We start from the raw sequence: 27,825 nt of genomic DNA on the forward strand, positions 1-27,825 counted from the left end.
GCCAGGTTGATGTCTCGGAAATGACAGAGACGGGCAGAGGTAACAGAGGGGCTGCACTGTTAAAGGCCAGGGGGCTCGGTGCTCAAGAATAATATATCTCCAGGTCCAACTCTCTCCTTGATTAGTTTGCTAAACTGCAACCATGTTTCACCTTCAGCATCCTGCTGTTAGAGACATTTACTGGAAATATAAAGTCAAGGTATTAATGGTGTCCTGTGGAGTTTTCCTGTAAACAGGCTAATGCTATGTTTGTTTACATTAATGTTTCTCACCAAAATGCAGTTTGTGTGTCCTTGAGGTCTGAGAAACTGTTGGGCAACTCAGTGCTGAATGTATTTCCTTACTCAGAAAACACTTGCAAAGCTGATTGAATATTTTAAATCATGTAATGTTTACATCCATGTTTGCTAGCTTCATCTACTTTGCCTTTGTTGACACATTGCCACACGTTTTCGTGTCAACAATCAGTGGAATAGTGTGAATCTGACAGCAGGAATGTGTATCTTGTTGCTAGCGTGCTTGTGCATCCTTGATACAAACAAGATTGGGGCCCACTTGTAAAATCATTGCTCTATAGTGTTACAAGTGGCTAAAAACCCCACAGTGTACCTTCAGGTTGAGGCAACAATGACAATCAAGGGAGAAATTAGGTGGTCTATTGCAATAAAGCCCCTTGTAATTATGGACCAGTGTGTAGGATTTTGTGGCATCTAGCGGTGAGGCTGCAGAATGCAACCAACGGAATATCCCTTCCCTACCCTTCCAGGCGGTAGGAGTAGGAGAACCTACGGAGGCTGTGAAACTTGCAAAAAACATGAAAGGCCCTCACTATAGCCAGTGTTTGGTTTGTCTGTTCTGGGCTACTGTAGAAACATGACAATGCAACATGGCGGGCTACGTAGAAGAGTACCCGCTCCCTATGTAGATATAAAGGACTCATTCTAAGGTAACAAAAAACACAGTATTTTCAGGTGATTATACACTAATTAAAACGTACATACCTAAAAGCAATTCACACAATTTGGCCACTTGGAGATGTTTTGGAGAGGTTCACGGACACCAGTGACACCACAAACTAAAAACTACCTAGATCCAATAAGGTTAGGTCTAGAGGTCTGGAATATACATTATACAGGTGTGGTGGACAAGATGTAGAAGGTATGTGGTGATTTGCATAGTTGTGGCACACAGCATGTCCAAGTTATTGTTATTCAGCCACATGCTGAACAAGCACATTTCCAGAAACTAGGAGATGTTACCTTTCAAATGAAGTCTAATACATGCATTTTGGCCTCACAGTTCTTTTTTTATATGCCAAATAGGTGAAAATTCCAAAAAAAAAGGGTGGATGTTGAGAGGTTAAGAAAGGCCATATAGTGACTTCCTTTTCCCCCTGTCGTGTAAATATTAATATACTGAATGGAGTCTATAATGCAACTAACAATTCAATGCCTTACAAAATGAAAAAAAAGTCCAATTAAAGCAATGGTTTCCTTGGTCCCACTATTTTTGCAGACTCATGCATTCACAAAATTAGGGTCTCCCAGTAAAGGGCTAAGTTGTTTAACTCCTGACGATGCCTTTTGAAACAGAAGGTCTATTTTTAGTCGAACACACGTCTCTGACCCTATTCTGTCACTACAGTTGTGACTTAGCGAGAGCCGCGTGTCGTACTGCTCTTAGAGCATCACTGTCCAGGTCTCCTGAGTAGGTCACTCAACTCAATATGCATGTGAGAGCACATTTGTGTGGGAATCGCTCTTACCCTTGTGCCAGAGGAGAGGTGAAGAGCACATGCTGTTACTGTGCTGCCACCTGCTGGCAGCTCTCAGTCAGGGAGCCTCAGGGAAAAATGAGGAAGTTTCCTGAAAAACACATCAGCCCTTTGCCCTACTTACTTTTCCCTCATATCTGTCTGAGAGTGGGTTAGGGGTCAGAAAAGGAACATTATGTGTACTTTGCCTAGACCTCCACCCAAAACAAGATACTCTCTTGAGAGATGATTTGTCTTTTTTTTACAGATTGCCCAACAGTTTCTCTTTTCATATTTCGAAATGGATGCCAGCCCGTTCTAACCACATTAAATATCAGTAAAAACACAGTGAGCAACATAGACTGCATCTCACATTTATTTACAAAAGTTATTTACACAAGGCCTTAGAAAGCATCAGCCTGTGGAATGATGAGTGTCAGTATCAGTCAGTGATGGGTCTCTCCTAAGAGTAAAGTGCATGATAAAGAGGCTTACAGTTAAACTGTCCCGGTTGTGTAATGGGGTTTGGGTTACTTAACCCCTGTGCCTCCTGTGTGTCGGCTAAATGAGGGAGCTCTCATTGATTCATGTCCTCATCTTGGCTTTTCTTCTCTGTCCTGGCGAGGATATGTAGGATTGTCTGGTTGAAGTCATCTGGTTGGTCAGCGAAAACGTAGTGGCCTGCCCCTCTTATCACCTGACAAACACAAACACACAGTTTCACAGAAAGAGTCAGCTGTTTGAGTGAAGCTGTAGGGATCACAACAACTGCTCTACACTCAAAAAAATGTATGCATTTTGAAGTGAATCATGTGTGAAAAGTGGATTTATCTCATTTGTCTATATGGAAAATGAGTGTGTGCCCACCATTAAACAACTGACACAACAAGCCAATATAGAATTTTACACATTTAAAAATAACATCTCCGCATCCTTTTACGTATTGGAGCTACTAAAAGAATTTAAATTGAGAATGTGTCACATCTGAAGAGACTGATGAAACTGAAACTGGAGTTACAAAAAGCAAGGTAAAACACCTACTGTGATTTCCACATCTGGCCTGGTTTTCTTAAAGGCATATCCAGAGTCACTGTCAATGCTGGAGCGGGATCCGTAAATGAAAGAAATGGGAATGTCGGCTCGGACCTGGCCGATCCTCTCCAGCATGGGCCTCCTGGCCCAACCGTAGGGAATGGTCATGTTCTTAAAAGCTGTTTCTCCACTGAAACAGGAAAAAGTCATGTTAAATCTTGTACGATGTTTTGTCAGAAACATAATGTTATCTGTGCATATCACCTTGGAGTCTGGGCGTTCAGGTGGTAGATGTAGTCAGATACAGTGTTGTCGTCAAACACAGAGGAGTATTTCTGCTTGAAGTCCGACCTTATTGTCTGGACCAGCATTGGACCTGAGTGAAGACAGAAGAGGAAATTTAAAATTCAAAGAAAATTAACTTTCAGATCTTTGTATGATAACTGTAAAAAAACAAAAACACTACATAGAACATGAATTGTAATGATCTCTATATTGCATTTCACATCAGAGTGATGTCAGTCGGTGCAGAGTGATGACAAAAGAGGAAACAGGGAGACAAGGAGCAACTTTTTTGTTTGTGTTAGAAGGGAAAAGGGCTTATTTTTTGTGTGGATAACTATAAAAACATCTTACGATATCACTGGCATGATAATTTTCAATCATGCTCTTTTTTTTTTTTTTTCACTATTTATTGTAAATCCAGGTTTTGCAGTTAACAGTTATACAGAATTTAGATGTTTAAAAATCATCTTTAACAAACCAAACAAATGTGTGTGTGTGTGTGTGTGTGTGTGTGCTGACCTAGAGGCCCAGCCAGTCTGAGTCCAGCCAGAGGGTTGAAGGGGCTCATGACGGCCCCCATGGCTCTGATCCACACAGGGATGGAGCTGTGGTTGGGGTTCTCGGGACGAGCCGGGAAGCCCCACGGCTCCACCAGCAGCAGATGTTTTACCCTGCGCGCACAGACAAACAAACATACATAAAAATAATGTGCACACTAAATGTTACATTTCTACTACAAATACCCACCTTTACGTGTGTGTGAGTTTGCAGGATATATAGCAAACGGTAAAACAGACCAATGTGGATAGAAGACATTGAACACAACTATTACACAAGAGTCTTAAGATTTTAAACACCAAGAAGACCAAGTTCACAGCTGGAATAAATATTTAAACACAATAGACTATTTGGGACAATTTGACTGGTTATTCACCAGATAAAATGTACCAACAAAAAGACAACATTTTGAAAGATATCTTAAACAATAACATGATATATTTGACAATATTAAAAAATACTTTTGAGGACCTACATTTAAATTAAAAAACTTAAAGCTGCATACGGACACTTGGCAGTTTGGTAACCTCATGTAGCGCTGGCAGACAGCTTTATATTTAAAGTCTGCAGGTTTTTGTTTCCCAGATATCATATATTAGGATATCAGTGAAGCCCTCTGTTCCTCATTGATAAGGGTTCAATCATTTTCACTGCACCTTTGGTCCATCCAGCTTTCTGTTTGCTGCTGTTGAGCACCAAATTTTATTTGCACTCGATTTTTACTTCCTTATTTCAGACTGGCACCCCAAAAATGACACCTGAAATTACTGTCATGTAGGTGAGATGTATAATCAAAGGGGGCTGACTGTTCCTCTGCATTGCAGAAAGAATATTATTAGATGTTTGTGCAGGTAAAATGTTTGCATTTGTTTGTACAAGTGAAATTTTAAGACTTTTTTAAAAGATTTTTTTTCCAAGCTGTGAAACACACTTGCATGACCAGCCATCCACTCACTCAACCACCCACAGACACCCACACACACACACACGCTGAAGCACCTGTGTGGGTATTTGAGTGTGTAGGCAGCAGACAGGTATCCTCCCAGGTTGTGTCCCAGCAGCACCATTTCCTCCAGTCCCACCTTCTCCCTCCACTCCTCCAGAGCTGCCAAAAACTGCTCCTCAGCTCCCTCGGGGTCGGTGCTGAACTGGGGATGGCTGCTTCGGCCGAATCCCAGCAGGTCTAGAGCGTAGACCGGTCCACTGCTGGAGAGAACATCCAGGTTTTGGGCCCAGAGGGCAACTCCGCCACCAAAGCCGTGCAGCAGAACCAGAGGAGGCGTAGGTTGGGCCTGGAGCTGGGGCTCAGAGGGGGAGCTTGGTTGCAACTGAGTGGAAAAAGCTATGGTCCACAGATAGTTGTCATTGGATATCCGGACGTGCTGCCTGGAGAAAGGCTGCTTTACACCTGCAGTAGGTGGGAGAGATAATGGGACAAGGATGGAGGGAGGAGAGGTGGTATTTTTAATTCTTTTCATACCACAAAAGTTACAGAAGAAATTGAAAACACCAAACCCTCTCAGCATTTAGCCAAGTCAGGTTTCTATAGGTGGTTCAACAGCTCCTTTGATCACACTTACTCTTGAGCATTTTTTCTTCTGCATCTTTCAGCTGAGAGGGAGACGTGGGGCACCAAGAGGGAAGCCAACGCAATATCCAGGAGCTGTGATTTAGACAGCAAACATGCACCAGAGCAGGCAGACAGAACACAGAAAAGTACATGAAAAATCTGGTAAATGATAAATTGAACTTTGACCATATGACATTTCTGTTATCAGTGCTGCAGGTATGCAATCTATACAGAACTTTCCTCAATGTCCCCTACAAAAAAAAACTTGACAGAACGCAAACAATGTTGAGAGTTGCCCATATACTTTATGTCAATGCCATTGAAAATATGTCAATTTAATATTAACTGGCTTGCCAGCATACATGTTTACTTAGTAAAATATGTTTTAAGAACTTGCAGAGGTCCCTGAAATAAACCAAGTGGCATTTAGTGAAATACAGCATAAATTCTTGGAATTGACAGCAGGCAGAGAAAAGCATGAACAAGTTAGTTTTGTTACAATAAAATCTAACCCAGTGGATCATTTTGTCCGCCGAATTAATCAGAACACAGTCTTAGATCTTAAATCGGATTCTAGGAGATTTGATATATTATATATTTGATAATAACCGGCTGCACATTAAAACAACAGATTTTTGATTGGAGGTTCTGTTTATTTGTCCAAAGAGGAGCGAAGTCATCACAAAACAGCAATCACGTTATGAGCTAAAACAACAGACAAACTTACAACACCAACCGATGTATGACAGAAACTTAGAAAGAAAATGTGTTAATTAATGCTTTCGGAGAGAAAACTCACCTCTGCTCTTTGGAAGGTTGGATCTCCTCCGCCATCCTTCGCATGGTGTATGGATGGTGTCGCCACCATGTGAGAGAAAAGTCTGTCACAATTTGTTATGGTGCATTCAAGTATATCTCGTAAAGTACAAAGCTGGAAATCAGAGGGAAAATTTACAACAAAAAACATATTGAATTCAGAGCATTTATTAGCCGTGACCTTGGAATGTAACGTTGTAAATATCGATATTAATAAGAAAAAAGGCTCCATTCCCTCGTACTTTTACCATTTAGTGAATTTATTGCCACTTGTGGAGACCTTTAGAGACCTCAATGATTGTTGTATATCCAACTTCTCTGAACGGCACACAGCACAAGTGAGCTCCATCTCCTTTTCTTGTAAAAGTTGATTGGGAGAAATGACTCTCATAACCTTTATTAGTTAGCCTCAATTTAGCCCTAATTTAAGCCATAACGTTGTATTTTACAGGGTTTATTAAACATGAAGAGGCGTTTATTCTCTAGGCAACCTCCACTGGCTTCATAACAGAGGTAATACACATTAAAAATTAAAATTATGAGATATATAAACCTATACGACATATCAATTAAGCAAAACCCACAGTGACATTCTTTCAAGATAACTTCTGTATATGCTAAACATAAAGCTACACAGCCTATCATGCTAATAATGGTAGAAAATGTCGAATGTAGCCTGTAGCTAATTGAGTAAATGCCATTTTTACACACGCATTATGTTTAATTTCAATGCATATATAGCATTCTAGCTAGTTTTTGTATGTTAGGTATCATATGCGTTGTGAAACTGACCCCTTTCTCAGTATTAAGTCTTCACTGGAATGTTCTTTTTCTTGTCAAAAACAATTGGTGAGAGTTTTCTTTCACTGTGATGCTTTTTGTTTGCTCAGACTGCTTTAAAAGAAGAAAGAAAAAATTGTAAAGCATATTTTTGTACATATTTTGTACCAGTTAAAATGAGGACATGATTTCATCACAGTGTTATTGTTAGGTGAAAGTTATCACAGTAGTGTTAGTGGGGGTTAATCTAAATGTGTGTACCAACAGCCAGTGTCCCAACATTTCCTGGAAATAGTTTCTTGGACAATAGTGTCAGTCCACCTTGTGCAATGACAAACCAAAGGAGAGGATTTTGGCCTCCACACTAATATCTAGGCTAAAAATAGACACAAAAAAATCACAATTGCTCACATAGAGATTAAACCTTTGCTTATCTGCATAAATGTCTTCTTATAATATAAGATAAGGTCAGAGATTAAAGGAAAAGTTAATTTAATTCATTATCCTGGAGGATTTGAGTGTACAGTACGATCCTGGTGCTTCAGGAATAGCACGTTCGCTATCTTAGTTTTTCCTTTTTTTAACATTTACTCTTACTGTGAATCTCATTAAACCTTAAAAGGGGTTTTATCTTATAGATTAATAGGCGCGTTATCCTTGAAAAGCTCGGAAACACCCTTCAAGAATTGATTCTATAGTCAGTTTTCACTCAGTGTCAGATTCACTAATGTATCGTGGAGACCTCAGGAGGTGGGAGCCACCCAATGAATTTCAGCAGGGTGGTATGGGATTTAAATGTATCTACAAGCAACATACAACATACTATACATTTTATATACAGTATATATATTTATAATATGTACATTATGTGACCAAAAATAAACATTTTCAAGCTTTACTCACATTGTCATTCCTCCAACATGGTGAGGACTCCTTGTATAACATCACTTTTCAAACACATGATGAGCTGCAAAATGGACACCCTTTCTCATAAATGATTTGGGATTTTCTCTCTTTCAGGCGAAGGACAACTTGAGTAGAGCTGTGCCTGTCCTGGTCCACAAGGTGGCGTAATAGTGTTCTACTTTTTACACACACACACACACACACACACACACACACACTCCCATACACACACACACACATACTGGCTACCTTGTCCTTCATTCCTCAAACACAATTTTCCTCTCATACCACCCACTTCTGGTGGCTCTCGGACTATGGGCTGACTGAGTGGTTCCTGAGTGGTTAATTTCCTTTGCTCTCACATATGCACACACACACTCATCTTCTCTCTGTGTTACTGTCCGTTCACTCTGCTGAGCACTCAAAATTTCATAAGCCAGCAGACAATGAGACTGTAGCCCCAGCCCGTAGAGCAACAGAGGTAGTATAAGACAGTAGCTGTCTGGAGACCAGTAACTGGGTGAAGCTTTTAGTGAGGAGACGGCATAAAGCTGCAGCATGGTGCTGGCCTGCGCAGTGTGTCTCACAACTAAATGCTGGTCATGCTAGCTAGCGGTTATACAGTACATCTGCATCCTCTTGTTTTATCTTTATCAGTAACCCGTGGTCTGGCAGTAAATTGACTCATACAAAGAGTCTGTTCAGTCTCATCAGTCCTGAGACAATCAGGAGGAAATTTCACTAAACAGGGAAAAAGGCATTGCATCTAAACTGTGTGATTGTGTAATTTACCTGATTGTCCTTGAAGGTGTGGATAGTGTCTACTTACTAAGCACTTTACTGTAGTGGGGGCAGGCATCCTGTAGAGGTCCTGCATGTAGAACTGTGTAGAAATATGACAAAACACTCACATGTAGTACAGAATTAGGCTTTTATTCAATGATGATAATACTCAAGATGCATGAACGTTAGGGTGAGTGCAATGCATTTATTGTTCAGAAATCTATCTCGTGTTGATGAGAACAAATATATTTGTTGCATCTTTTAAAAATTACATAGTCATGTTTACGTCATTGTCTTTTCAACCTGATGGCATTTGAAAATTTGCCGAAGTACGCAGTTTCTTTTGTTTTATTTACTTTTTATTTATTGAAATTAATGAGGCATATGTGGTCACAAAACCTAAAAAAAAAACGTGCTTGCATTTCAAGTTATTTCAGGGAGCTGACAACAGTAAAGCAGTGTCCCAGTTCAAAACCACAGACTGATTCTAAGCAGGTTTTAAGTGTGTGGTGTGTTCTCTCTGGAAATATGACTTGATGAATGAAACGATGAAATACTCAAAAAAGGTCAGTATGCATACTAAAAAAAACCCACTTTACTATGATATGTACTGTTGATGTCATTGCACAAAGAAAATAAAGTAAAGTAAAATGATTTGTGGATGATGGTGAAAGTTAATGACATTCTAAAGTCATTTGATTGAAGTCACGTCGACATTGCATGTATTGTATATCCTTTATACATATTGTATTGTATTAGTTAAGTATGTGGATTTTTTGTATATAAAATGTTAAAACAGTATAGTATGTTGATTAGGATGGAGTACATACTGTACATAATTAGTATGCTGTATGGATTTGGGACACAGAAATATATAATATGAAATTCTGACACAGCAAAAGCTTTCTATGCACCTGACTAGAGCTGCAGTGTGTGATGAGAAAGTTCAGCTGACCTCAACCCATCACACGGTTTAACAGCTGTTTCCTCCCTAAAATACAAAGAAGATGAAGATAGGAACAAACACAATCATTTTTACATATTACACATTTATTAGATTTAACGTTTGTTGCATTAAACTTGTCATTTCACATACACTAAAGGCCTTAGACAACTATAGTCAATCCACACAGGTGTTTTCACTTATTGCCCACATTCAAACTCCTATGAGGACTGTGTTTGTGTGCACAGACTGTGTTTGACTGACTTTTTTCCCACCATTATTATTAGTACATGAAGTTTGGTGTCCTAATAATTACAGCACAGCCCTGGCCAACTTAAACCCATGCAGGAGGTCTAATTAGTAATTGAAAACAGCTATGAAGGTGTGCAGGGACTTAATTAATGATAACAAAATCAAGTTACGATGTCATAGTACACAGGTTCAGCATGACATGGGTAATGTCCACTGTCATGAGAGTGATACTGGGGCTTGCTACATGTACTGTAATTTGGCTGAATTTGTCCACCAGACTGTAACAGAAGGACTTTTATAAACTATATCTATTCCTTAAAATCATCTTTTATTGTGAATGTATGTGTATGTGAGTGAGAGGGATGGGGGTTGCTTTATTTGTGAGTATGCAAACACCATATATATTGTCAATATTGTGTGTGTGTGTGTGTGTGACCAGGGTCTGCATTATGTCCATTATCTGTTCATAGTGCACCATTCTAGGGTCAGCTCCTGTTAGCTCTGATTAGCACGAGGACAATACGAGCCCACTGTCGATCACTCAGCTAGCCGTAAGCACAATCCACACTCTGTCGTGTGAGTTTTTGGGGCATGGCCCAGTGCAGTATGGGTAATAAGAGTGACCAGGCTGTTAGCAGAAGATAGAAAGGGGATGGAGGAGAGGCGGACGGTCTGTGTGGTTGCTAGGATACGTGGCCGGCGCCAACAGCGGATATGATTTATAATGGCCAGTCTCACTGTCTCGCTTTCTCTGCTAGTTTCCTCCTTCCTCTCCTCCCTCTCACTTTTCCACTGGCTCTCTCCATCCTCTACCCTAATTTCTATCCTCAGCATCTCTACGGATCTATTAACTGGCCCTGTCTGACTGATCTGACTACTTACTGCTGGCATTAGTAAAGGCTATTATTTATATGGGTGTTCCTGATATTCTCTCCTGTGTCCATCATGAGCACGCTGAGATAAATTTCAAGCAACTTCCGTTGATTTGGCAATAACGACAAAACTAATTTTGAGTCCATCTCCTTCAGTCTCGTGGGTCGTGCGTGTAGAGTGCAGCAACTTTTAAGTGTGTATGTGCGAGTGTGGATGTTCACATGATCATCCATGAGCTTCACCCACATGAATGGATGATATTGATTTGCAGAGACTTGATCCACCTTGGGATGTGAAAATCCTTAGGGACAAATACAGCGTGAGGAGGAGGAAAGCATGTGAGTGGAGGAGACAAAGGGAAATGGAGGGCCGTATGTAAGATGAAAGGATGTCACACAAAGATGTAGTGATGTACACTGTAGTGTTTGATGAAGATGGGTTGATGGGTCTGAGGACCAATGCCCGCACTTGAATTCCTTTCATAGAATTTCTTTGAGAATGTCCTTTATGTGTTTGGCTGGAGATTTTTCTCGCAGCAGTATTCAGACAATCAAAAAAAATCAACAGAAACAGTATCTGTTACTCTGGATAATCCACACATCTTCCAAACTAACAACTAACTAACAAAGAAATAGTTCTGATGCAGTATTCACTGCAAGGTCTGTGTATTATCCACAGGAATGGGCACATTGTCTCATAAATGAAGCATTGCTGTTGACATTTTTTCGTGTAATTTGTCCAATTCTGTGAGCACCATGAATGAAATTCCAATCACCTCCCACTGTGTTGCGATGAAAGCTCAGATATGGAAGCACTGTAAGTGGAAAAATGCAGTATGTTTGGTTGTAATATTAGTGAACTGACCCTTTAATACAAGCCCAATACGGGCTCTCTGTATCTGCAAGCTGATATATTGGTTTAGGTCGTGTGTCTAAACACACATGAGTCTAAATACTCATAGCTAATGTCACATGAGCTTCCCAGAGGTTGTGTGTTGTTCTGCAATACAAACATTTGTCCTCTAGTTAGCTGAAGCATCATCAGTTGACTGGTGAAGAAGGATTTAATGGTTTGCTTAGTAGCAACACAAACTGTGATTATAGTTTCAGCTTGTTGTCATTTTACCCTAATTATCAGACTCCTTAACTTATCCGCACTTATTAGATTATTTAACAAAGCAAGATGTCTGTTTGTCTCTTAGTTCTGCACCCATAAGTGATCCAGGAAGACATTCAAACAAGAGTGTCCATATTTCTCTTTCCCTTTCAGTCTGTCCAGTGTCTTCCAGTAAATGGAGGATAATAATAGAGCGATAAAGAGCCCAGAGGATATCGAGGGGAGGGAGCGTGCACGTATGCATGCGCGCGCATACACACACACACACAAACACACACACACACACACACAAACACACACACACAAACACACACATACACACATACACACACACACACACACAATAAGATGGTCCCTCATTCCCTGTTGCACCTGCTGACCCCACAGGGTCCACTGAGATCGGCTACTGCTGAGTGTGCGGCTTCTACACACACTCAGACACACACACACACACACACACATTCAGGAATGCGTACGCACTTTGACTAATAGGCCTAATGCTTCCTGAAGAGGGCCCAGCACTGCATTAGCTACGGATGTGGGATTGATTTAGAAACTGAAAGCCTTCTACTGTGTGTGTGTGTGTGTATGAATATGTTGTGCGCTCACTGGTGTATATTTTTCCCCATTCCACTCCACTAACATTATCTATTTACTCACAAATGGCGCACACACACAGTAAGACACATAAGACATATATGTCGGAAGTTCAATCAATTTTGAAGATTGATATTCAATATTTAATATTTCCCATATTAACGTTAATATTTGGCCATTTTCATTCCAGAAATGTAGAAGTACACAGAATTGTGATCTAGAATATTATTCTCGTCAGAGTGTAAAAGCCATTGAATAAATGTTTAGACCGTCATCAGACACTAAAACGCTCTTACTAATTTTAGAGTTAGCTGTAGGGCTAATTAAAGCAGTTTGACCCATCACACCAATTAAACAGCAGTGAAACTCTGGCAAATATTAGTCCTTCTAATTCCAGATTAATTCCTGACATCAGTATTAAAAAGTTAAATGAATAAATATAATGGACTAATGAAATAAAGTGAGTGTGGTCCATCATTACTGAGGTGGACGTCACTGAGTAACAGTGTGCAACATTTAACACATAACCAAGCTTTTTTTTCCTACTGATTGTGGCGATAAACTGCTTCTCGGTAACAGACACTGACTCTTTGGCTACTGTGGTGGAGCACCATGTTACAACATTGGAGCCAGGGAGGCTAACATGAAGGAGCACAATTTTGACCTTGTCTGTTGGTACACTTGGTCTATGGAAACTGTCATAGCTCACTATTTTGCTATGTTGCAGCAAAGTCAGTTACTGATAAAAGCTGCTATGCAGATGTGCAGTTGTGGTAAAGTGCAGCCCCAGCAAACATGTAGACTTTGCATCAGTGTTGATAGATTTACCCATGCTAACACTGAAAACATGCACAAATGTAGAGTTTAACATTGGACATCACTGTTACATTTTGCTAACTCAAATCTTTCTCATATCCCAACAGCTTTCAGAGGTCTTTTAAAGATTTGTATATCTATCTTAATACTATACTCAGATGTCATATGTACATTGAAAGAGTTATTGGTTGTTATAATTATCCCTCCTCTCCATACTGGCCATGAAGCGATACATTTGTAGCGTATTGACACTGTAATGGAGGGAGTATACTTGAAAAGAACTAGTTTGTATGACATAGTGAAAGTGGAGGCCATCACGGAGAGGAGCGAGACACAACAGTTGTTAAAATATGGGGCTAACAGCACACATCTTTCCTTGAAGGCATTCATAGTGTTGCACTCTTTCCTACATATGAAGTGACAGAAATAGTTGTGTAAAGAATGAAAACAGAGATCTTTAGAGAAACGTTCAAACAGTTCCTACTTTCTCACCTCCACACACCTGGCCAATCACTGTGTGAAGGTGGTGTGAATGTAGGATTGTTGGATTCGGAAAGTTACAGAAAACGATGAGATGCAGCCTCCCCAATTCTGACATAGGAAAGTGTTGAGGGAGGGTTTTTTTTAAATGCTGTTCAACCATTCGACAAGCACTTCAGTTGGAGCCACCTTTTGAAAGAGGAAACAAAATCCACAGTCCTCAATCTTTGCAAAGATGCTTTCCAAAGTCTGAAGCTAATATGAGGCTTCAGCAGTCCGAGTTACGGCTATAAACCTGAACGTGACTACCAGAACGAAGATTTGTCTAACTACAGAAGTCTCATATTAGCTTCGGCTAAACTAGGACTGTGGATGTGCCCCCCCCCCCCCTCCCCTCATCTCCCCATCCCCTACATAATAGTCTCACGATGAAAGCATCACTTCTGAGCCGGCATAGACCGGAGGAATGATTACAGCAACCAATAAAAAAAAAATCCAACCTTATTCTGTAATATGTTTTTGGAACACAACATGATATCATATTGCACAAAATTTCACTCGGGGTAACGTTAAACTCAAATGTCAAATGCTTGCTGGGAAAAATATTGGCAAAGCGAGATGCAACCTTAGCATGAAGCCGCGTGGAGCTAAACGTAGTAACAAAGAGGCCACGGTGCGTGGGGGAGAATATCGGTGGAGGAACAGGTGACTGGCAGAGGATGCTGGTGGAAAAGAATGAGAACGAGGGCAGAAGAGGAACGGGTTAAAGCGTGTTGAGAGCAGAGGAGAGGGCGAGGTGGCCTGGGGGGAGGAGAAGAGAAAGAGCAGAGAAACAGAAAAGCAGACGTGGAGGAGGTGGGGAATTGATGAAGCAGAAAGCTGGGTTATTCCTGCTGTGAATATATGTGTCTTTTCTGTGTGTGTTTTCGTGCGTTTGCGGGTGTGTGTATGCGCGAATGTGCACACGCTACAGTGTGTGTGCGTGCGAGAATGAGTATGAATGGTGGGGCTTTGGCAGTAAATGAAACTGTTTATCAGATCAATATGGCCATCATCTCTCAGATGACTGTGGCCTCTACTGAAGAGCAATCATAAATCACAACCAAATATGGAGGACACCGATCTATACGGCTGTGTGTGTGTGTCGCTTTGTGTGTGTGTGTGTGTGTGTGTGAGCACGAGCGTATACGCACCTCTAGGTTTTGGTCGTTTGTGATAACCCGTTTGTATCTGTGTATGTGGGTATTTGTGTGTGTGTGTGTACTCCCTATAACTGTCTTTGTCGTTCTCCGGATGCTTTGGAGCTGAGATTTGAGACGGAGCAGACAGAAAATGGAGACACAAGAAAGACAGACCACACCTTCGACCACTGCTATAAACACACAACACGAATTTCGCATCTCCGAAGCGTACACAAAAAGCATATCACAGCGCACACACACACACGATCGTATCACCGTGTGTTACACATGAAATGAACAGTAGAGATGCAGCCATTTTGTAAGTGTGACATATCCTCCGTCCTTCTCTATAGGGTTAACAACAGCGCTCTTGTTCTGTGTCTGACGGCCCTCGGTGCTCTCACTCTGAATAATGTAGCCTCCCGATATCAGTGACAAGAGTCTCGAAACCAAAATAGCATCTTGAGCTCTGATAAATATAGAAGGTAATTAAATCGGCAGCAGGAGAGAGACAGAGAAAAGCCAGGAAAAAGAGAAGGTCTGTTTTATGTGTGAGGATGAAGCCCCTCTCTGTGGCGAACTACAGGGGATTGATTGGACTCGAACAGAATCCTTCGCTGTTAGCGTGTGTTCTTTTGTAATCGCCCCTACATTGACGTTCATGAGGAGTCCATTTTGTTTTGAATAGTTTTTAGTGAATATCCCGGATGTGGATGTAGAGTTTGATGTGTGTGTGTGTGTGTGTGTGTGTGTGTGTGTGTGTGTTTTAGGGCCTGCAACGAGCACAGTGAGTCAGCAGTATTTCACCGGTTAGTTCTCAGGAGACACGGGCGTGTGTGAGCGCTCGCTGCCATCTGCCTCTTGCCACTCTGTCGGCCTTTTACTGCCTTTCTGAGAACTGAGCTCCTTTCCCGCCTCGTCTTCTATCACCTGCCCCCTTTTTTGTCAAACATTTTCAGTCCACAGCGGCACCAGTGAAACGGGCAAATCGGGATTGATCCTGTGTGTGACACCGGAGGGGAGTCAGAGAAGCGGGGGTGAAAGGTTGTGTGTGTGTGTGTGTGAGGGGGGGGGGGGTTGGATCAGCTTGTCAGAGCAACCGGCTCCTATCTTGACATGATCTCCTCTGGGAGTGTGTGTGTGTGTGTGTGTGTGTGTATGTGTGTGTGTGTCCATTCATTGTGACATGTTGTGACAGAAACTGACTGACAAGCCCTTTTGCAGCCCAACACCAGCCGTTGCAGAGCGACTAATGATGACAGCTCACAGGCCGTACACACTGCTCTCTTTTTACTCTCTCTAACACACACACACGCACACACTCATCATGTCTTCCTATCTCTCGCTCTCTTTGTCTTGTGTCTCTCCCTGGACTACCTCTTCCTCTATCACACGCCCACACAGACAATGGCATCCTGTATATCGTCTCCCTGACACAAAGGCGCAAACACACACATTTACATCCATGCTCAGGAAATCACACTCGCACACTCATATGCTCGCATACAGTCATACTAGTCTGCATGACAAGTAATTCTCAAATACACACAAAAGGTACACACACATTTTTTCTCTTGCATTGTCTGTCTTTCTCTCAGACACACACTCTCTCTCTTTTTCTCACACACACATACACAGACACACACATACACACACACACACGCACACACACACACATACACACACACACACACATACACAAACGCTGCACTACTCTCTCTGTCTTGGAATTTTACATTTTGATGAAGGAGGAAGCATGTCGTCCAATCAGAGCGGTGGGAGCAGGGAGAGACCATCTCAGCGCAGACAGCAGGGTGATTCGGAGGCTGTTCGACAGAGCGTTATCAGTGCCGTCCCTATAAGCTCTGTCCCCCGCGTCCCCTCGTCTCCAGGTGGTGGGTGGTATGATCCGCCAGGCTCGATAAGAACCCCTCCTCTCTGTCTCCCCCTCTTCTGTCAGTGCTAGGGTGTAGCTACTGATCCTATACTACAGCAGAGAGAGTGAGAGGGAGAGGGAGGGACATCAGGTGTCACAGCTCTGCAACCCCAGTTGAGGCTGCATTACCACGACAACCAGCTCCAGGGGCACCGCCAGGTGAGTCTGAGGACACGCACACATACTCTCACACAAATACACTTTGACACACATGCTGTACATGTGCACAATGATGTGATACCATATTGCTTTCACATAGGGATGTGTTGAATTAAACAGATTTACATACACAGGTGTGCAGTCGCCGATGTGCTCCAAGATGTCGGGATTGTCACTAAAGCGCTGTTGCATCCTGTGTGTTTCACCACTGTACTAAGAGTGTAGCAGTGTTGTGTGTGAGTGTGTGCGTAGTCAGTGTCAGCGAGTGTGTGCGCGCGTGTGTGTGTACGTTTGTAGCCATGCCAGAATGTACAATATATGGGTGTGTGTACGTACGCCGTCCCTCCCAGTGTGGTGGTGGGAGACAAAGGGTCCCCTCTGTCTGGTGCTGTAGCACTGCTCACATAGCCGCTGATGGGTGGGAAAGTTCTCTCTGACACCAATCATGTCTGATCGGAAAAAGAAAGAAGTCAAATAGGGTGCAACCCCCCCCCACCACCACCACCACCACCATCACCCCCATCCCCCACCCCCCCCCCCCCCCTACCTTCCCACCCACCCATCGCTGTCGAACACTCCTGACTCACGGTGATAGGAGGACACGGTCACAGCAGATGATCACCCGGTGGGTGGGGGTTGGGGTGGGGGTGGGGTGGGGGTGGGGGGCGTTCTGAGGACACGGAGGCTGAGAGGAGGGGAGGGGGGGTGGTTGGCGGTCATGACACTAGAACTACTGTAATGTATGACAGACATGCCATAGAGAATGAGGTTAAAACACATGTGTCCGAGGGGGGTCATCTGCCATGCACATGACTGCTGGTGTGTGAGTGTGTGCATGTGTGTGTGTGTGTGTGTGACAGAGAGAGAGAGAGAGAGAGTGCGCATATGCGTGTGAGAGGAAAAGAGGAAGAACGGGAGCAAGAGCATAATGTGCCGAACTGACGGCCATTACTGACCGATGAACCCAGACAAAGGGCGGCTGATCATATGTGCAGTCTCGTGTCATATTCGGAGTGTGTGAGTGAGCGTGTATGTGGGTGAGGGAGCGGGGGGAGAAGGGGGAGGGTTCGTATGTTGAATGGTCATGTAGATGCAGGGCGCCTCCGTAAGCATGTGCGTACAGTATCATGATGTCTGAGCGAATCCTGAAAAGTAGCATTTGTCTCCAGAAGATCACATGTGCGCATTGCGCCGCTGTGTTCTCCGTCCTCTCTGCCTCTCAGTCCCTGACGCCCTTATTCAACCTGTCCTGTTTGACAGCTGGTTGTCATCCCACCCTGAATCTCCACCGTCATGCGGCACCAGCAGAGCCTCACTCAACCTCCGTCTCACAAGGACTGGTCCATATGACACTATCAATCCACTCTTTGTGTCAACTACTATAATAGATGTGTGCTTATCCTTATGTGGCCTTTGTTAAATCCTGCCCATGTGATTGCAGATCTTTGTAGAGGGGGTGTAGTCTGGTGTAGTTTGTAGTACTGTACAGCAGCGTTTTAGGACTATTCAAAGCCTTTTGGTTTAACAAAAGCCAAATCAAATAGGTGAACTCTTAAATGCCATCAATCTGTATTGAAAGAAGACACAATTCTGCATACAGAAAGACTCATTTTCTTTGGACAAAAATATCTCTTATGTAAGACGTGACGATTCCATCTTTTTCAAGATAATTTTTTGTGGCGTTTATTGGTTAGCACCGTGTGGGCGAGACAGGAAAGTTAGGTTCGAGAAGGTCTACATGGGTGGACAGCTAGGCTCAACTCATGACATGCAAGTGCACGCATTCACCTACAGTGTGCAAAGAGGAGGGCATTATATTACCTGGAAAAGCACAATTTGATATTTGAAGATGACAGTATCCCTCGCGTTCAAAAGGGAAAGTCTTATATTATGAAACAGCGTGGTGCATGACAGGTGATGGCTGTCATTATCCTCTATTCTGATATCCTGAGAGCATTGTATACATCACGATAGCGGACTAATCTATATTCTTAGCCCACGGCTTCACCGAAATGGAATTAACAGTGACCAAACTGCATAGTCTGTGCGGCGACGAGAACAAGCTGTACATTTCTCTTTCATTGCCCTTCTCTCCTCTCCTTTTCTCTCTCTCTCTCTCTCTCCTCTTCCATTTTAATCCATTTCTCACCCTTCCTATTTCCCCCTCTCTTTTCTCTGAGCTCACATGCACACACTCATCCCCTCCTCCATATGTGAACACTGTCAAGCTGTAGGGCGTGCCCCCCCCCCCCCCCCCCCCCAACCCCCCCACACCACCCCCCCCCCCCCACCTCTCGCCATATATGTTACAATGAGCCATGTAGCGTACATTCATTCACGCCATGAGGAGTTCACACATGGCTGCACAAAAACTGACATGCTGGCCGTCATATACGTCCGGGTTTACACTATGGGGCCTCTGCGCTGAGAAAAGACATCGCAGACACACAATTAGGATTCCTCTTTTATATTTTGGATACTATGAGGTGAGTGTAATTGCACTGTGGCTGAAATGGTACTTCGTTGCGTATATGATGTGTGTAATGCTGAGAAATGATGGCGTACGCAACAATTACCCTAATTGAACATTCCAGAGCAGCCCTGCAAAATGGCTGCCGAGCCGGCACGCTGTCTGTGATGGCCGACAAGAGTGTGTAGGTCTGAGGTGTGTGCATGTATAGCTGCGCGTGTGTCTGTGTGTGTACGTCTGTTTGTACACATGTGTGTTCTGCCTTTGTGTTTATGGTAAGTCTATGGGAGAGTAATCCTGCTTTTGCTTTTTACCGACTGCTTTGTGTCAGGAGAAGTCTCCGCTCACCCGAGATCTCTGCTAATCCATAATTACCAACCTCAATATACCTAGACTGTAGGAGCCATTATGTCAAACTGCCTTACTGTAATATTTGACGATTATGTTTCCTGGCGCCTATAAAAAAGATCCTACATTTAGCTTTGAAAATAAAACTCTGCTCTCCGCTTTGGATAGCGACGGCGCTGGGAGTCGCCAGAGTCCTTTCAACTTCACGACCACCATCGTCAGAATGTCCGCATTTTCACAGACTGACATTAAGGTGCTGAATGTGTTCTGCCAAAGAGCTGACCTTGTTGTTTCTTTACAGCTCTCTGCCTCCGCCAGCCCAGCACCCAGCCAGCCGCCCAGCCAGATATCCAGCTATCTACCCATCCATCCACCCACCCAGCCAGCCAGTCGGCCAGGCCGGCCCTGCCCTGCCCGGAACTGGCAACCTGCAGGAGTCATCAGGGTTAGTGCTCCTTTGGCACGCCTCTGTGCCAAAATCATCTGCAAGCACCAGGCAGGAACTTGTAAATTTATAGATCTGCACTTAAACCAGAGGCCAGACAATCAAATAATATATTTTCATAAGAGAAAGAGAGAAAAAGGGGGGAGGGAGGGGGCTGAGAGAGGCATCTATAAAACACTTGTACTGTTCCTGATTTATAACCGTCAATATGGCAAGTCAAGAGACACGGAGCGGTTTTATTGTAGCACAAAAACCAATATTTCATTGTAATCTTAGAGGAGGTATTGAGTGATGCCAATTTTGTTTGTTAGATTTATGCTCATATCTCTTTATGCTGTGACACAAAGAGAACAATGACTCCTCAAGGTCCTAAGTTCAATTTTTTTTCCACATCAGTTCTCTTATGACACTATTCCAATACAGTATCTCAAAGAAAGAAAAGCTTTCAGAGGTGAGTACCTTCTCACACACTCACAAACGCAGCCATACACACACACACACACTTTTTGTACCGAGATAAGCAGCATTCTCTCATTTACATATCCACTTTTTCTTCTGCTCTTATTAGGCTACACACCCGTACACACACACACACACACACACACACACACAGAGCACAGATTATAAGCATGGCTGGATTAAGTTAAAGCTGTGCCGTTTTGCTAATAATTCAAATACTGCAAGTGCTAGCATTTTCTGCAGTTCATCAGGGAGACGCTGTAAAAAGACAAAGCTGAACTAAATGACTACCAGCGCTCAGGCCTTATCGCAACTGTGTGGGTGTGCGGCTTGTGTGCTCATGTGTGAGAGAGAGAGAGAGAGAGAGAGAGAGAGAGAGAGAGAGAGAGTGAAACGTGTGTGAATGTGCACGCACCGAGTCTTGAATGTGACAGCCGAGGGTCGGGCTTACACATTAAAATCTCTGCCGCTGTTTCTAATGCATTTGTCAAGCAAGAGTGTGGTCACACCGTTCTGTCGAATGGTGGAAACACAGCAGAGAGGAAGGACAGCGAAACAGCGAGAGGGAATACAAAGCTGTACGTCCAATGCATCGGACCGTTTCAGGGTGTGTCCGTGGATGTGTGTGTGTGTATATAGGTGTGTATTTGAGAGAGAGGGCACACGCAAATGTGAGATACCTCAGATTGGAGTGAACGATGCGTCTCCCTTTCTTTCTCTCACACTCTCCGTCTTTTCTCTCCTTTTTCTGTACATTATTTCAATATGGATAAGATGGAGTCATCAGTTTAATGTATGTAAATATAGGAGACCAGAGCTCAAAGCACAGCTAAAGGTGCACATTTTTTAAATTACAAGTCACAAGCAAAAACTAACTAGATGCCAAAATACAAAAAAATGAAGAAAGCACAGAGTGTGATTTTGTTAAATGATTTATTTTATTTTATATTGACATTATATTGACAATTGTAAGGAGTAGTCATCAAAATGAAAGAAATATAAACTCTTAAGAGTAGAATTGATTGATAATTATTACACAAATGATTAGAAAGCTAGAGTACGCAGAACAACCAGAGGCCTATTTACAGTCTTTTGTGTGCCATTTAAAAGAGCTTTTGGTGTTCACCACGATGCTCCTGACAATTTAAAAATAACACCATAAATGAGACAAAAGTAAAAAGACCAGAGTAACAAAACATCATCTTGATCTTATTGATGTTCACTATTGACTAAAGCGAACATGAGGAAAACAGTCTGTGTGTGTGTGTGTCTGTGTCTGTGTGTGTGTACCTGTGTTTGGCAAAGGGCCTTTTAGACCCGAGTAAAGAGGAAATGGATGCTTGGTAAATGCTCAGCCAGCATCCTTATCGCCGCTGCTCTCAAAGCTGACCACCACAGCTCCTTAATAATGGACACAAAACACAGAGTCAGTTCTATTTATGCACTCACTCAGCCTTCCAGAGTATTGCTACAAATAATATTAAGACCAAAAAACAATACAGGAACAGTCATTTATCCTGATTTTGAAGATGGAGAAAGAGGATAAAAGGCAATACATACAAAGGGCAGTATACAGAAAACTAGAGAAATTGTGTGTCTGTCTTTCTCAGCGTGAGGTGATGTGGGACCAAAGAGAAGCATTTGACACAAGTGGAGGTCTGCTGGTTAATAGTGTCGGTCTAAAACACAGAGAGGAGTGGCTGCCCTCCACAGCAAAGCTTTTTACCGCCCTGGCTTCCATCCCAAGTGCAGACAAGAGACGTCGTCATTTTCCAACTCAATTTACTGACGCATTAGGAGATGCCGAGGCGCGCCCAACTCTCTCAAATGCAATCAGCCTGCCTGTGTGTTTTAAGAGGAAATTGAGAGTGCCATCTTTATCGACTTCTTTTTGACTTCTTCTCTTTTGTGGATCCATTTTCCCACTGAAATAATTTTAAAACATACACAGCTGCATATCGATGCCCTTAATGACTACTTTTTACCCATTTGTCTCCCTTTTAGGCGACATGAAAAAAGGCAAAGAGGATGTTTGTTGGGGCTATTGAAATACTAATTTACTAAGGTAAGTTCAAAATATATCTACATCTTTAGACCTAAATTCTTACAATTTTCATGTTTATCTATGTCCACCTGGTTTATGTCCATTTACTGTATTTTCAGAAATAACCCAGTTTGACCGTTTTTTTTTTTTCTTCTATATGTTAGTCGTTAAATTGATCTTAAATTCAGCTCCAGGTAGCATTAAAAAGCTCTTTAAATTTGGCTTTGTGAAACCTGCTGATACCCTGAAAGTCTGCCTCTGCTTCTCTCTCTCCCTGTAATTGATTTCACACCTTTGAGCCTCACAATAGTTTTCTGAGTGCACTTAGGGGAGAGATTCAGGACAAAGTCAGCTTGAGAGGTACATCCATGTAGATCTACTGACGCTCAACACCAGCTGCCTACAATCCTGCACTGTTAATGTCCTGTTTGACCCTCCGCTAAACATACGACTAATTGAGAGCTCGGGTAAAAACTGAAGAGAGAGAGAGAGAGAGAGGGAGAGAGAGAGAGAGAGAGAGAGGATGAGAACAGAAGCAGGATGGCAGACAAAGGATGGGGGCTGGGAAAAGGCAGAAATGAGAAGAGGAGATGGGAAAGAGGTGGTAAAAAAGAACACGGGGAGAAGAAGGAGTTATTAAGAAAAGAAAGAGAAGTCTTTGAAAAGATGGCATCTGCTATTATTCTCTCTGCTTGGGTCCTATCTATAGCTATCTCTCAATTTCTTTGGTCTCTCAAAAAATGTCACAGATCATTCATCCTCCTTTTTTACCCCTCATTTCTCTCCATATCACCCCATTTCTGGTACCAGCTGTTCACTCATCTGTCTCACTTTTGATCTCCTTTTCCTCCAACCTCAGATTTTTTCCATCATATTTTTTCCTCCTTCGTCCTTACCCTTCTTTCTCCTTCCCTCCCTCATATTCCTCAATCACATTTTTTTTTTCAATAAATGCTTCTCTTTAATCACCCTATAAGAGAGGCCATAACGACAGCGGATTGATCTCACGCATAAATGCATAACTCAAATATTGATTATTTCACACACCGTGGACATGGAGACACACAAAACGTTATTCATACGTGCCGTTAAGTGGCTGCATCGCTTCAACAAATCTCTGTTCGCAAGCAGTAGCGCGGATCTATAGCATTCAGGTGGAGGAGGTCTCTCGGAGCATGTGGACGTTATCTTGAAACGAGGGGCTGGCTGCCATAGCAACCATATGATGAGGCAGGCAGGGCTATTTAAAGGAATTCAGCTGCTGCTCGCATTCCTGTCAGCTTCACACCAGTCCAGTGAAAGACAAAGAAACAGAGTTGAATGCAAGACAAATATAGATCATTATAGTTCCAATCCTACAATTTAATGTCTGATATTAAGACTGGCTTATAAAATAACAAATCCCTTAGTAACAGTCTAAATTGAAGGTTACTTACATTGCACAGGGTTTAGTAAAAGACACAACCACCAGATGAGCGATTCTCACGCATTTAATCCCAATTTAATCTCAGATCAAAAGATCTGCTTGGAGTCTGAACATTTCTTTCATTTGCCTTTAACTCCTAGTTTAAAATGTCCAATATGCAATTCATGTTAGTTTTTTGTACACCAATCCTCTTTATCTATTCTCAAAGCACAATCTCTTCCTCCCCTAGTGCCAATTAAATAAATCAGATTTAATTGCAGCATCTTCTCTTAGCACAGCTACACACGTGAATGCACCATCTTGTCATCTTGGTGAGAACACGCTGCACACATCTTAAATCAATTCACACAAAATCGACATGCATGCACAAGCTTTCCTGCCATATGAAAAAAGAAAAAGTTGAAGCACTTAGTTTAAATATTTTCCTGTTAAAATATATGCAAATGTGAACGACATAGCCAAAGCTTTCTGTGCGGTAGTAGTTTTTTTTTTTTTTTACTGCAATGTGCCTGTGCTTGAATTATCTGCAGAAAGGGCCACTGTAGTGTCTCAAATTATTCATGATAAAAAAAAAAAACACACTTTTTCTCTAGAGAGGTATTTCTCAGTGGACAGCAACACATGAGGAGACGAGTGTGAGAGGAAGAACGACTGCTGTGCACCTACAGTGACTTGCATGCCAAACACGGAGAGGGAGGCAGAGAGGGCAAAAAAAAGGAACAATTTCCCTGTCATTATCAATGGTTTTAAGATGTAAACCTGAAGGAAATTTACATTAATTTCACATCACCTACTGAGAAAATTGCTGTATTTTAATTTAGCCTGTCAATGATAGGCAGTACATCCCTCCTTCTGCGGCATTTACTAGTCATCTGAGCCTCTTTAACTTAAACAAACTTCAATAAGTAATTACTATAATTACTGTTTTGAGCACAGTATTCAGGTTATAGAAGATGGTTTCCCCCAGTCAACAAATTAAGGTATAGATCAAACATTTACCCAGTGTTTTTTTTAAAAACATATTGGTTCTCCTGATTAAACAAGTAGATTTTTATTTTCTGCTGCTAGACTGAAAGGCTTTTGGACACACACCAAGGCAGTCAGAATGACAAAACGCTTTGATGTAGAGCTGAAACAATTAGTCAATTAATTGAGTTGATTGACATAAAATTAATGAGTGACTACTTTGCTAATCAGTTCACTGTTTATGTCATTTTTTAAAGCAGAAATGTCAAAGATTACTTAGTTCTAGCTTCTCAAATGTGAGGATTTGCAGCTTTTCTCTGTCTTTTGTGATTTTTCCTCCATTCTGACATTTTATAGACTAAATTCATTGAGAAAATAATGACACGATTACTCCATTTTGAAAATGATTGTTAGTTGCAGCCCGACTTTAATGCTCACAGTCATCAACAGACTTCTACCTATTGATCTGTCCCAGAACAAGACACTGAACCTTTTCATGTTCTGGAAATGCACATCAGGTAAATACCTAAAAAATTAATTGGAGGAATCAACCACACTGGTCTGGACTCATGGGGATGAAAGGTGATATTTCATCCTCTATAAATAAATAAATAAATAAATACTCCTGATTTTTATGTCCTTTTATCATGCTGATTATTCTACAACATTTTAATATGAAATGCACAATTAATGGTGAAACCACCGCTGTTCTTTTGTCACTCAGTTGAGCCCAGCATGCTCTCCCAGCACCTGTGAGAGCAGTCAGGAAGATTAAAAGTGCTTCATAGAAGCAAAATTATGAGTGACCTCTCTCATAACACTCCCCGTGCTCTTCACTCTGCTCTTTATCTCATTCTAATCCCAACTCATTTCATATGCTAAGTAAAAGCTTATATCCCTCCTCACTGTATGTACACACACATCTCTCATTGCTGTGGTGTGATTATAAAATTTGCATAGAGGATGTTTTTGGAGCTGTGGAGTGCAGAAACAGGGGGTTGTGGGTGGCTAATGCCTGTCAGGTGTAGAGAGGTGGGGCAGAGACTCCCAGAATCCCTCCCGTGTGGATTTATGATGAGGGCTCAACATGAGGAACCCAGAGAAAGTTCCCTCGTGTCTCTATGTGTCTCTTTCCTCACCTCAAATGGTTTCCTCGGATTCTAATTTGCATGTTCTCTTCTCACAGCTGTCACAGATGTAGCGAAGATTAGGGGAGAGAGGAAGAGGGAGAGCTGACTCTGTACCCCCGAGGAGAACGCAATGAGATGGAACCACTTGTCTCCTGCGTCTCTAACGAAAAACCACTTCCACCATCAGAGCGTCATCTGCTGGCTCGGTGGGGCGGGACAGCTGGTGTTGTGAATCAGGCCGCCACAGTCCAGGGAACGGCTACTTCCCAACACCAGGTTCTCACCACCACCTCTCACATCTTTCATCTTCTCACACCTTCATCTTTGGTGTGATGTAATTCGTCAGCAAATATTTTAAATTGGTATTTTATACTCTTTTGCATCTGTTTGCACTGATAATTATTTGAAATACTGGAACTTATTTGTCCAAATCTTCTTCTTTTTGTAGTATATTTTTTCTGCATCATGTCCTTTTAAGATATAAATTGGAAACATGTAACAGAAAATTTACTAAATATACAAACAGGTTAATGACAGTAATTTATAATTACCACAGTATTTTCCTAAATGTATTAATAAATAAATCCTCTACATTGTAAAAAAAATATATATATGTGGTTTTATACCTAGTGTGTAAAATATTATGAAATCACATGGAAATTAAATAAAGTTTTCATGATGTCATTTGTTTGAAAATGTTTGTCACTTTGCACTCGTTGTATTTTGTTCAAAATTATTGCATTTATTTACACAGATTACACAGATCACAGATCAGATTGTTTTCCAAACAATGAATTGGGACTAAATACTCCACACATTTGTGGCTTTACAGTTACATTCTTAACAGACAGCTGTTAGTTGTAATTGGTTGACAGTGGTGTCCCACTGGGCTCTATTACTGGACCTTTGTTTATTTGTTTTTTCTGGTCTATTGACATTTACAAAAAATATTTGGGTGGTCCCAACATACTTTCCTCCACCAACTCCAATCATTGGTTCCCTTTAAAAAATGCAATTAAGTAACAAGATCTCCATCACAGGCAAAGTGAATTGCTTCATTTACAGGTATCATTTTTTTGGGATGACCGGCGGGACATCTTCACCTTCCTTTATGTTGAGCACTGTCAGCACTCTCACATTTCAGTCCAAACTAAACATATCACACAAAAAGTGACTGTATAATTTTAGGCAGTAAGATTGACTGAAAAATGCATCAAAAGACAGATCCTTGTTGACACAGGTGTAAATTTTCTTAATATATATTGTACAGGCTATTTTGTCCATCTTCTGTTGACCCTAAGTATATACAGCTGTACTTGATTTTATTACAAAGATGACAAGCATATTCCTTGTTTTGAGATTTGAGCAGGTAAAGGTTTTGTTTCAAAACAAAATGAATGCACGAGTGTGTGCACATATCAGTGTGCTCAATGCGCACACTAGCTTATCAGACAAAAGTGAGTACTTCTAATGCTCAAACCAGAGCTATGTTCTTGGCCTGTTGTAGCCTTAACTGACCAGTTTGCCATATCTTTCAGTCATCTCAGAATGAATGTATTCACTTTATTCAGCAGAACTCATTCATTCATTTCTGTTCATTCACATTAGCTACTTAAAATACTAAATGAAGTATAATAGACTGCATTTTCAGTTTCTGTCATACTCAGTTTTAAATACTGAATGTGGAATCGATATATCGTT

The 27,825-nt window shown here is 41.8% G+C and overlaps 1 protein-coding gene and 1 long non-coding RNA gene across 2 annotated transcripts; one reads left to right on the forward strand and one right to left on the reverse strand.

The window, feature by feature from the left end:
• Positions 1 to 2,111: 2,111 nt before the first annotated feature.
• On the reverse strand, positions 2,112 to 6,102 carry LOC122970449 (1-acylglycerol-3-phosphate O-acyltransferase ABHD5-like). Its single transcript, XM_044336598.1, has 7 exons — positions 5,998 to 6,102; positions 5,209 to 5,291; positions 4,628 to 5,036; positions 3,590 to 3,741; positions 3,050 to 3,161; positions 2,795 to 2,975; positions 2,112 to 2,450 (listed from the first exon to the last, which is right to left on the reverse strand). Exons 1-7 carry the CDS (start codon positions 6,039 to 6,041, stop codon positions 2,331 to 2,333), a joined length of 1,101 nt encoding a protein of 366 aa, XP_044192533.1. The 5' UTR covers positions 6,042 to 6,102; the 3' UTR covers positions 2,112 to 2,330.
• On the forward strand, positions 6,082 to 27,493 carry LOC122970451. Its single transcript, XR_006399202.1, has 6 exons — positions 6,082 to 6,527; positions 7,815 to 7,859; positions 16,702 to 16,836; positions 19,956 to 20,099; positions 22,563 to 22,623; positions 26,181 to 27,493. It is a non-coding gene; the product is annotated as an uncharacterized LOC122970451 (long non-coding RNA).
• The last annotated feature ends 332 nt before the right edge of the window (positions 27,494 to 27,825 follow it).

The sequence above is a fragment of the Thunnus albacares genome, chromosome 19 (genome assembly GCF_914725855.1).
Source record: "Thunnus albacares chromosome 19, fThuAlb1.1, whole genome shotgun sequence".
Taxonomy (NCBI): Eukaryota; Metazoa; Chordata; class Actinopteri; order Scombriformes; family Scombridae; genus Thunnus; species Thunnus albacares.

What these genes read in the sequence shown, in the direction of transcription:
- LOC122970449 (XM_044336598.1), bottom strand. Translation starts at nt 6,041, where the DNA reads ATGCGAAGGATGGCGGAGGAGATCCAACCTTCCAAAGAGCAGAG. An exon ending in CAACCTTCCAAAGAGCAGAG is followed by an intron (nt 5,292 to 5,997) that starts GTGAGTTTTCTC and finishes TCTAAATCACAG; the next exon opens with CTCCTGGATATTGCGTTGGC. An exon ending in CAGACTGGCTGGGCCTCTAG is followed by an intron (nt 3,162 to 3,589) that starts GTCAGCACACAC and finishes GTCTTCACTCAG; the next exon opens with GTCCAATGCTGGTCCAGACA.